This window comes from Pollicipes pollicipes, unplaced genomic scaffold, assembly GCF_011947565.3.
Source record: "Pollicipes pollicipes isolate AB1234 unplaced genomic scaffold, Ppol_2.1 Scaffold_4740;HRSCAF=5597_pilon_pilon_pilon, whole genome shotgun sequence".
Lineage (NCBI taxonomy): Eukaryota > Metazoa > Arthropoda > Thecostraca > Pollicipedomorpha > Pollicipedidae > Pollicipes > Pollicipes pollicipes.
In genome coordinates this window covers 4,375,459-4,387,230 of record NW_023596545.1, presented here as the reverse complement: position 1 = coordinate 4,387,230, position 11,772 = coordinate 4,375,459, and the positions used below count along the sequence as shown (strand labels likewise).

General features: G+C 46.5%; 1 protein-coding gene across 1 annotated transcript; it reads right to left on the bottom strand.

Moving 5' to 3' along the window:
* Positions 1–1,355: 1,355 nt before the first annotated feature.
* On the bottom strand, positions 1,356–6,657 carry LOC119099381 (uncharacterized). Its single transcript, XM_037222518.1, has 4 exons — positions 6,533–6,657; positions 6,221–6,356; positions 4,150–4,270; positions 1,356–1,858 (listed from the first exon to the last, which is right to left on the bottom strand). The coding sequence occupies exons 2-4, from the start codon at positions 6,331–6,333 to the stop codon at positions 1,574–1,576; spliced, it is 519 nt and encodes a 172-aa protein (XP_037078413.1). The 5' UTR covers positions 6,334–6,356; positions 6,533–6,657; the 3' UTR covers positions 1,356–1,573.
* Positions 6,658–11,772: the final 5,115 nt, after the last annotated feature.

Here is an 11,772-nt window from a genome sequence, read left to right as displayed (position 1 = left end):
AGACAGCCTGTGGTTTTCATGTGGCCACCTCCAATACGCCGGTGAGATATGCCACCAAAGATGGATCTTACCAAATATGGTTGCATATGTTCATAGTTATTTTCAAAAATTGTCCAGGCCAACGGAGTTCCTTACATTGACCTGCTAGTGAAATCAGTAGTTTTGCAAATACAACAATAACAACGAGCTGCATTGCACAGTCTTAAAAGCAACGTTTAAGAAAACGCTCAACAAAAGCATTAGCATTAAGGCATTGTATCCAAAGGTTGTGTAAAGAGTTGTGCCGCAAGCCCTGCAGCTCCATTTGATGACCTTAGAAGCTATGAAATATTTGCCATTCTCTCAGAGTTGCACTAATGTAAAATCATATTTTACCTGACCCTCTTAACCGAAAAACCGGCTCACGGCAACCACAATCACAATTCCCACTGTGGTGACATGCTGTCGCCAGAACGAATCGGAAAGCTTCCTGCGATGCCTTAGTATTTTTTTTCTTTGCCGGTAGCTGGACGTGAAGCTCATCAGTTGTAATGCAGTTGATACTGGGAAATTTCTGTCCTCACGCATAAGATGAGCATGCGATATTTCGTCCCAAAAAAATATTTTTTAAAATATTTTTACAAATTAGATTAGAGTGGACGGGCCGGGCGCTTATTTGGTTAAACGCTCCGCAACACCGGAAGCGTAAAGCCCCTGGGATTGTAATAAACGATCCGTTTTTAAGCTGGGGGGAGTGATAGCCAGCAGTCATTTGAGCCGTCTGATGAGGTAGTACTTCCAGCTGTTTGAGCGCGCTCGTGCAGACAAGGCCTGAAGAGACCACTAGCCGCACGCGCTGTGCCGGGGGAGCAAACGGCGGCGCTGCCTTCATTCCTGCGCTGTGGTGAAAAGCGGCCCATTCACCGCTGCAGACTACGGAGGCTACATCCTTATTACAATTACTCCTTGTAAAGGCCGTGTACAGTACCTTTGCTACTCAAGTAAGACCTAGAAGCAGGTCAGGCAAGAGCTAGCAAGACCTAGAAGTTCTGCTTGATATTTTGACCGACATCCAATGTTTTCTGTACGAGTTGTGTGAATACGCGTTTCATGCCACACACAACTTTAGCACTCTGGCTTGTACGGGCAAATGTCCTCACAGCTGGTGGCCATTTCATTACTGCAACACTCCTTTTTAGCCTTGTTAGTGCTCTCGAGCACTTACGCGCCCTGTGAGTCGTTGCATCCATTGTCTTAATTGGAAACTTGGCAGCGCTACAAAAATTTATGTATTCTTGCCCAGCTTAGACAGTGTAGGGGCATCACTCTACATGGACACGCATAACCACACATCCAGTGTACACTCGTACGCCATGTGTTTTACTTCCCTCCTGACAACTGCGATGGAGTTGAGCTCGGGAGTACTGCCCATGTAGGAGTACGCGCAAATACTGTCCAAGCCGTGCGTGACGCAATAGATTCCGTTCAACACACGCAGTTTCGCAAACTCCACGAGGCAGCAGGCGTCTCCAAGCAATCCATGTTCGTGTCTTAGGGTAAGTACATCGGGCTAAAGCACCACGGGGCTTAGGGTCTAGCGAATTAGTCTTCCGCGATTGGCTAACGCTACCCGCTGGGGGACGAGGGAAGAACGGTAGCCTCCGAGCCCGACAATGGGTCCCACACCAGGGCCTAGGACGCCAACGGGGCCAACGGGGGAAACGGGACGCACTGCGCCACCGGCCCCCAGTGAGCCAGCGGCGCCAATTGCGCCGGGGGGGCCAACCGGGCCTCCAGGGCTGTCGGCGACCTTGAAGCCGCTCAGAGTGACGTAGTTGCGCCGACTGTTCTCTGACTCGTGAATGTCGCCGGTGATCACCTGTCGACAGGGAATGTGTGACCGGTGATCATTTGCCGACAGATCATATGCGGTCGATGATCACCTGCCGACTGGTCGCATGTGTCCGGGGGTCACCTACCGACAGGTCATATGTGGCCGATGATCATCTGCCGATAGGGAATGTGTGACCGGTGATCACCTGTCGATAGGGAATGTGTGACCGATGATCACCTGCTGACAGGGCATGTGTGACCGGTGATCACCTGCCGACAGGGCATGTGTGACCGGCGATCACCTGTCGACAGGTCACAGGTGGTCAACACCGCCGCACACTGGATGGAAGCACCATCCGATAGGTGTATTTTAAAGTCATCATTTACGGAAAAGACCAAATGCAATAACGGCTATTGGAAGGGACATTCAATTACAATAGAATTTTAGACGCGTTTATCCATGCTTTGGTCCCATAAACGTTCCGCGGCCGCCAATGACTGATGGACATGAACCACCAGAGCATTCCCTATTGTGTGGTGCCTTGAATTATCCGTGGCGTAGTGCTCGACACGCTGCTGTTCGGAGCTAGTCTGGGCGGCGAGGAAGGACATGTGGTTGCTCAGGGGTTTCCAAATTATTTATCTAGCTCAGGGAAATCTCGAAATACCTGGGATCCACATGTGCGCGCGGGCCCCGTTGGAGTAGCGACACTCAAAATTGGGTTTGGGTTATATGCGCAACGGCGACCAGGGCGTTTAAATTACACGCACACAGTGAGGTGCCTCGTGTTAAGCAAATTGATTTTTGCACCGATCTGCAATGAAATCTCCAGTTAACGTATTTGTTAAGGAAATCAATTTGCTATTCTTGCTGCATGCAGTGCTTTTACGTTAAACTCTCAGCACCTTACCTTCAAATATTACGTCATACAAAACAGGACATCTAAAACCTTCAGATCTGGAGTCCCAGATTTGCGTTCAACAATTAAAACTGGCAGATACTGTATCCCACGTCTTTATTTATCGTTCGCACGTGCAAAACTGTGATGCATTAATGGGTACTGTTGAATACACTTTGAGTACAATGAGTACACTTTTCAGGAAGTTGCAGCAGGTTGGTGCCAAAGCTTACCTGGTGTCCGCCTGGGGCGTTACAGGCGGCCGCCAGAAGGATGTGTTACTCTTACATCTTTGAGTTTCTGGAGTAACTTCCAAAACCATGCTAGGTAAGCCTTCACAATTCTCCGCACCGACCTGATGATTGACGTTATATATGGTAGAAGAGTTGCTGGGTTCAGTCACATAGTCATGGTATTGTAAGTGAGGTGTCTTGCATGGCCATGTATACTTTTTCAGGCAGCAATACGCAGCATCCTGTCTAATTTTCGTATTGTTTTAATATAATCAATCGACTGGTTCCGCTGTGCGTGTGAGATAGGGTCCGTCATACCGTGCAAATTTTAGCGAGATCAATAACAGCGCCCATGCCTGTAAGTGCTGAGCTTGTGGGCATCAGACTAACAATGTGTGTGTTACAAGAATTGGCATTTGTGTCAAACGGAAAATTAGAAGAAAGACGCAGAGGAAGTACGGAAAAAGGAAAATATAAATTAACCTAAAGTGAACTTGACGTGACTTGAACTAAACCTGCATTTACCTGAAACCTTTGTTTATATCATGGCACGATTCTGAGGCAAATGAACACGCTGATGTGATCGCTGCTAGTTGAGGAGCTATACAAGCATTGGCCCAGGGACTTTGAGCTTGAAATCTGTACCTTTTGAAGATATTTACTGGACCTGTGAGGCCATTGATCAGATGGCAGACGCAACACAACGTAGGACTGACCGGTGATTCACTTCTGTTTGGATTAACACGCGCCCGATAAAGAGATCTGGAGATGAAGAGGGTGCACGGCTGGAGCTGGATGTCACTTTGCACGGTTCCAGACGGCATTGTTTGTTTGGTTTTACATGGTTCCAGACAGCACTGTTTGTCTGGTTTGTACCGGAATTGGACCAGTCACAATCATTGTCTTTGTAGAATCACCAAAAACAGAAAAGTTGGTGCTTCTGAGAACATTCAGTTTTGGCCTCCCAATGACTTTGGTGGGGTCCGGATGACACTTTCAACCCACCGGGCGTGCGCATTCGGCGGGATGACCCCAGCGGTTCTAGGCATATCGTTCACTTCAGCCCTGGCAATGCAACGGTTAAGTTCTGTCACAATGCAACACAGAAATACAAGGCGAACTTCCGCCATACCGCGTGAGTACTCATGCTATGGTAGCGTACTGATAGTGGTGTTGACATTCGCCATAAGAGTCGTTTTGCTTACGTGCAGTGATAGTTTGTCACCCAGTCCCAGCAAGACGATGCCGGAGTTGCTGGCGGTGCTGTAGTCAGTGCCGCTGCCGTATCCTGCCAGCACCTCCTCCGAGTTTTTGCGCAGCACCAGACTGGAAGAACGAAAGGCGGATGTCGTAATGGCATGTCAAATAGCCAGCGCTGGTCATCGTGCGCATTTAGTAAAGACACATTCTTCACCTGTGCCTGTTCTCCGTTGAAGGGGTCATGAGTTGTTACGCTCGTGAACACGGCTGACGTTGATGCCGCCCCATTGTATTTTTGTCGAAGGCGTTTATCATACAATGCAGTCAGTCACGATCCCGCCATCACTTGCCTATGATCTACTTGTGCAATGTAAACCTGTGAATGATCGATGTTACTGTGACGCATAATTAGCTCCCGATACACCAGACCGGTTTGGTATTCCATATCACCACCACAAGATGGTAATGTGAAGTGGTAAACACAACAAACGTCATTATTGTCGCAGCAATTGCCGAGACCATTCTAGAGCAAGGTGGCACTATGTCAAATTCGACAGTTCATGATAAGTTATCCAACAAAAGCGTGGCGAACGAAAGTTGGCCCTAGAAGAATCGAAATGACTTGTCCGCAGCATTTTTCATGTAATGGTTCATAAAAGTCAAAGCCAAGTCCGGTAATGTGCCAAAACTTAAAACCACTCAGAGCATACCAGCAGATCTTCGCAGTGTGCCGCTAACATCGACGCACACGAAGGTTGCAAAGGCAAAGTCATGCGAAGTCAATGTGAGGGATGGCAATAGAATGATCTCAGGTGATGTCACGTTACCTTTGGTACGTGGTCTGATTTCAATCAACCAGACCCCACAGGCCCCACGTAATAAATGGGCCAGTATAACGTGGCTGATAGTTTTATACCACGTAACGCTCGATTTGTTTAACACGCGTCCGGGTTGCCGGTTGAATACCTTCCCCTCTGGCGGAGGCGGAGGCCAATTCGACCCCGTTGATATCTCAGAAACTGAGAGAGCTAGAGGCTCCAAATTTACATCGCGTGATGACCTGTATATGAACGCACTTTTGTCAAAATTTGAGGCTCTTAGGTTACGACCTTTGGGTAAGATAAGGTCAAGCAATGTAAAACTCATGATTGGTGTCGAAAACGCTCCCAGACCTTCTCATGCAACCGCCTTGAACCTAAACACCTGTTCTAAGAAAAAGCTTACTGGCGGTTATTTAAGAACAGTGACGTTATTTGACCTTTAGAAAGTAATGGTGACCAAAATCCTGCGAGATTGTTTTGATTTTTACAATGGAATTAACGGCAAGGCCCACGCTAGGCGGTATGTTTCCAAAACAACATATTCACCTGGGTCATTTTAGGCCAGAGACCTACTCTGAACTTTGTGATGTTCATGGAAGATGTTTGTTGCAGTTCCCGTATTCCTCGGCTTGGCATAGACACCTGACCCTAGGTCAATGTAATTTGAGTAGGCCTAAACTCGATCGCTTTTCGCCTAAGAAACTATTACAGAGACAAATGGCTTCGGCTAACACTCCGTTGTCGCACCCAAATAAACGATTCCGTAGATATTGTCTTTTCCGACAGCCACGGCCTGACTTCGATCTCTGTATCAGCATCGGCACCGTGAACATGTAGTTTTTGAGCCAAAAGATCCGCTATTCAATTAGCTACAGCTCTGCAGTTCAGCGCGGCTTCGTCGCGCCGTTCAGTCTTTTTTTTTGTAAAATCTGTCGGGGAGGTCAAACTGACCCCCACCCGAGCGTGTGTTAATATTTATGTTGTCACATTCCGTGAGGAATCAGACGGGATCCAAAGTGACGATAACGGAGTGCTACCGCCGGAGAAATTGCAGTTGTCAAAGTCGTAAACAATTTTAAAACGACGCAGGAAGATTGCATACTGACCAGGGTGCAGACCAGTCAGTGGCAAGAATGAAGGCAACTGTAAATGACAATCTTGAAAGGGGATGTTTCCTGGTACGCAGACGGCACACTGTACCTAAGGTTTCTGAATGAGTTTACAGCAGCTGGTGTATGCATGACAGGTCACTCACGTCGTAGGAACAGCGTGCGTGGAGAGTCCGTGAAAAGAGACGTAGTAGTAGCCCCTCTCTCTGCACTCGTAGTAGCCCTCCTGGAAACGCCATCCCTTCACATCGTCCGCCATGATGTTGGTGAAACGTAGGTTTCCTGAAATAAAAATATGACTAAGCGACCACTTATCCCTCACCCGCACCTGATAGACTACCGGCATAACGCATAAGCGCACGTATTTGTATATGATCGAGCCTGCATCAGCGGAGAAGCTGGTTTGTTTCGTTGCCATGTTCACCGTCCCTGCGCACAGTCCAGCATGCATCATTAACCTGCACGCCCAATGGCATTGGCATGACCCACGGAGAACACGGCGCCCTGGACATCGTTGACGGCGACGAAGACGGCGACGAGCGCGATCGCCGCTCGTTGGCACCTGACGGCAGACGTCACATCCCTCTGGCACCGGGGGCGGCAGACGTCACATCCCTCTGGCACCTGACGGCAGACGTCACATTCCTCTGGTATTTGGGGCGGCAGACGTCACATCCCTCTGGCACCTGACGGCAGACGTCACATTCCTTTGGTACCTGACGGCAGACGTCACATCCCTCTGGCACCGGGGGCGGCAGACGTCAAATCCCTCTGGCACCTGGGGCGGCAGGAGTCACATCCCTTTGGCACCTGGGACGGCAGACGTCACATCCCTCTGGCACCTGGGGCGGCAGACGTCACATCCCTCTGGCACCTGGGTGGCAGACGTCACGTCCCGTCACAGGTGACATCGATTGAGCGAAGTGACGTCCCAGGGTGGGGGGGGGGGTAGATTGTGGGGGGAGGGGGGTGTCTTACTAGCAAATGGTTTTAAGGTATATTGACCCGTTCATTTCCCATTTTGCGTAAACAAGTTATAAGTGTTTGATCAGAAGTGATCCATTCCATGCTGAGGATGCCCATTTCATTCCATATGTGGAATAGTGAATATTGTATGGATACCTGCAAAACTGTTAAACGCTGGTAAACACACAAATTTGTATCGTGGAGTGAACTGTATGTGCGCACATATGCGTGCAGAGCACACCCACTATATATATATATATATATATATATATATATATATATATATATATATATGTAGTGGATGTCACATATCCAACCAACCGTCCAACTGTATTGTCAGGGTCAAGTGACATCTGCCCATAAACAATACGAAAAAGCTTTACGGGAAATTATCTCTCGACACATTAAAGGCAATAATGACCACAAAATGAACATCGTCATTTATGATCGTAACAAGAAAATATCTAACTTTCTTATGAGAAACAGCCCAGACAAACCCGGCAAACTAAAACGTACCAATGGAGTGCATCAATTCAAGTGCAACATCGAAGGCTGCAAACTTCATTCCATACACTACATTGATGTGACCACAACGACACTCTCACGACGCCCGACAATGCATTTACATGACGGGGCACCTCTGGACCACATGCGACACGAACACGACATGGCATTGACACGACAACAGCTGACGAACAACACTGACATTTTACGGACGTGCGGTGGCGGAAGACGCCTTCAACTTTGGGAAACAATATTCATTAACGGGCTCTCTCTGGCCCTAAACAGACAAACAAACTCTTGCACAACTTTTGAGCTATTAGGTGGTGAGCGGTGAGTATTATTGATGCGATTGTGGCAATAGTGTTATCATTGTGTCTTTGTAGTGTTCCCATTATGAGTGTCTCTTATATGTGTCAAAGTGAAAATAGGACTCCGTCTCAATTCTATTAGTAATGTTTCATTTCTGTTCTCCGTACTAAAAGATGATTTCCAATAGCGGTGCGCCATTCTCATGCCTTCTCTGACGATAAGATAGGAGCTCGAAACATAAGAATGTAAGGAGCGATGAATATATAAGTAATTTTGTACGAACCATCTTTAATCTAAGCGATGATGCCACATTAAAAGCCCGAAAACTAGAACGATGCGTCAAAAAGCTCGCCAATGCTGATTCAGTAGATAATTCTAGTTAAACACACACACACACACACACACACACACACACACACACACACACACACACACACACACACACACACACACACACACACACACACACACACACACACACACACACACACACACACACACACACACACACACACACACACACACACACACACACACACACACACACACACACACCACACACACACACACACACACACACACACACACACACACGACACATATATATATATAATATAATATATATATACTATATATATATATATATAGTATATATATACATGTATATATATATATATAATTACACATATATCTATATACATATATATATATATATAGATATACATAGATTATCATGGATATATAGATATATTATATATAGATTATATAGATATATTTATATAATATATACATATATACATATATATGGTATGGGTGAGTGTACTCTGTCCATAACCTGGCATTTTTTAGCGATTTGATTTTCTTCTTTGGGTGACAGCTCAGAAGTACGATGTAACTTCTCCAGAGTATTAAAAACACGCCGAAATTATTTTGGTGTGAGGCATCGGCTTGAGGAGACACACGTTGCTGTCAAAGCAACCGGTACATGAGATGATAAAGTTCCATAGGCCTTTAAGAGAGCAATCTAAGGCCATTAGTACTGATCTGTTTGTGTAATGCTCTTTGCAGTTGCACTGAGGAGCTCACGTCGTCAGCACAATTGGAATAATCGGATCGTTTGTACGCGCCATGGTCGGATTCAACAGCAAATACGTGACGCGTATTCTTCCGGGTTAAATACTAGGTTGGACCTTCGGCGGGCGCCTCGCCAGAGAGATCGGACGCATCGATAAACATTGAGTAAATGTGACACACTGTAGGGGGTTTGTTTCAAAGGCGACCTGTCCCGTTGTCGGTCGTGTTATGCCTTTTGAGGAGCCCTTCAGTTGCAATAGCCTGGTTTAAACATGATATTGTGGCCAAGACGTACGTTTTGGTCCTGTGCAATGTTCATACCAAACAGTATGAACCTTAAATTCTTAATTACCATACAAAACTTAAGTTCGTTGCTCAATGTCATTGTGCTATTTTCTGTTATTCCTCATATTCTTTTGAATGAATTGCTCTTGAAATGTTTCTTGGTTGCATAAATCTTCCCTAATGTAGATTATTCCGATTTGCATGCGTTTTTGTTGGATCTATTACCGTAGTCACAACGTGGTTATGAAACTCAGAGCCATGACGCTCAGTGTTTTGTGAGTGCCTTGTGATTTGCACAACGCACTATGCCATTGCTTGACCGGCATCGGCAAAGGTACTGTAATTGATGGATAAAGACTGTCTCTGAAGCTGCCTTGGAAGTTCGCAGGCAAGTTTATGTTGTCAACCCCCACCCCCCTACTGGCCGCGAAGGTGTCGAAACCGCGGCGCTATTTGTCCCCAGCTGGGATGGCCTGCAGCTGCGCAGGTCCGCCGCAGGCGCGAGGAGAGGCGCGGCCGCGAAGGTCGGGCGGCGTCGGAGGGCTGCACTGGCAGTGCCTGGTATTGCGACACGTTCGGCTTTTGACGCTGAATTCGGACGGTTGTCCGGATTTAACTATCATATGACGGGTCAGGGCTCTTGTAATAAGCGCTGCTTAACGTGAACGCTGACACAAGGACCGATCCAATCAAAGAGCTTAAATTAAATCTTAAAAAACCGGCGAAACTTATTCTTCTTCTCTCGCAGAGTAACTAATAAGCCAACGGGTGTGTCTTCAAGGTGTTTTGTAAGGTGTGATGCCCATTCACGAGAAAACTACATGAAGCCATGATCCCCCATTCCTGCTTTTTCCCGCAACAGCGCATGGAAACTGTCAGCGGCTTTAAACCTGTTTTGCTTGGTGGTTGTCGGGTGTTGAGCCCTTGCTGAATTTCTGGCGTTCAGTCCCGGAAAGCCATACCGAATGCCACCGTAACCCTATCAACAACGATCTTTCGTCGGACCGTTACCAGCAAAGGCATGTATGGCGTGGATCAGACGTAGTGAATGGTTTCATTTGTGTATGTCATTGCTTCAAATGAAGTGTCCTCGTTATGAGCGCAGAGTCTTTATGCTGGGGTGTATACCTTCATTGTACCAAGAGGTATTGGTTAAACGATGTTACAGAGCAAGTATTGGCTAAATTCTCAACATTCGACGTTTCTAGCTGTGCTTATGGCCACGAGACTCGTGATCATAAGCACCGTTTGCAATGTCGAGCATATTCAATGTTTTTATGTAATTTTTTCAATGTTTCATATGAAGCGTCGTTCGAACAGTATCCCCTTGTATATGAAAGGTGGATTGCTCAGCATGATAACTCTCAACTCAGAATACCGACACACCTCCATTTGAAGGCGTTTTTTTAGTTATATTACGCACAGCGTCCCCGGTACTTCCCTCTCAGGTCAATGCAACACGTACAAAATAACTGATCTAGACGGCCGTTAAGGGATTATGTAGTAACGAGAGCTAGGAACGTCAGAAATCACAGAGAACATGTTTTTACTTAGAACCTTAAAAATACAAAGAAAAGATTACATTCCTCTTTTCAGCTTTCACGGGTAGCTTCTGTCTCACTCGCCGCAAACTCAAACGGTAGTGAGATCTCTTCTCACATTGGGATGTGTGCTTGCTGGATGAATTAGCATCTAAAAGAATCGCATGTAATCTTCTATTCGTTTTTCAAGGGGGTAAGCATTGCTGAATAAGAACTGTGAATTCTAATATCACCTAAGTACCGCGCAGTTCTCCACTGATTCTGTTGTGCTCCTGCCCGATGCATGTGTCAACCATAGCGAGAGCGTACTGCAGCACGTTTTCATAATGGTGAGAAAGTTATAAATTTAATGCAACAAGCAAGTAAACACACAAGACGGACTGACGAGAGAAGGGTCTACGCACACACGCAGGCACTGCGCATGCGTGACCAAGACTTACATGTTTCCGACGATGGGCGGGATGTGACCAGTTGTCCTGCCTGACACACTTTGGTCTGCTAGCTTGCGAGCTGGCCTTTATGTTATCTCTTGCTCACCTTGACCATCATTACATACGTCAGACTGAGCTGGAAACTGCGAGCAGGCCCGCAAAAATGGAGTTGGAAGATGAGATGTTTCATCATTGTGGAGCTTGTTAGCCAGAATGTGAGACTCATCACATCCTTAGTAAGTGCATTCTCTCAGAAGTCATTGTTTTTTATGACCAGAGGGAAAACCTCACATCTGCGGTGGAACATGACGTCCGTTACTAGGTCAAGCACTCTTCCGGCACCTACCTTGAGATGACAGCGCAGTTTAAGTATTGTATATCCGTTCCTTTCCAACCTGAGCCGATCTGGGTGTAGAAGGCTTTTCTTCTTCAGAGTCTTATGCACACAAGATTCAGCCAAAACTGCTGCCTCCTGTTTGCTGAGGTCTCTTGTGACGTTGATACTGGTAATTATTCAATTCGAATTTAAATGTTCTCCTTATAACAGCCATATACGCGTCAGTGATTCAGTAAGATGCATAAGGAATG

What these genes read in the sequence shown, in the direction of transcription:
- LOC119099381 (XM_037222518.1), bottom strand. Translation starts at nt 6,333, where the DNA reads ATGGCGGACGATGTGAAGGGATGGCGTTTCCAGGAGGGCTACTACGAG. An exon ending in ACGCACGCTGTTCCTACGAC is followed by an intron (nt 4,271 to 6,220) that starts GTGAGTGACCTG and finishes TCGTTCTTCCAG; the next exon opens with TCTGGTGCTGCGCAAAAACT. An exon ending in GTGACAAACTATCACTGCAC is followed by an intron (nt 1,859 to 4,149) that starts GTAAGCAAAACG and finishes CCCTGTCGACAG; the next exon opens with GTGATCACCGGCGACATTCA.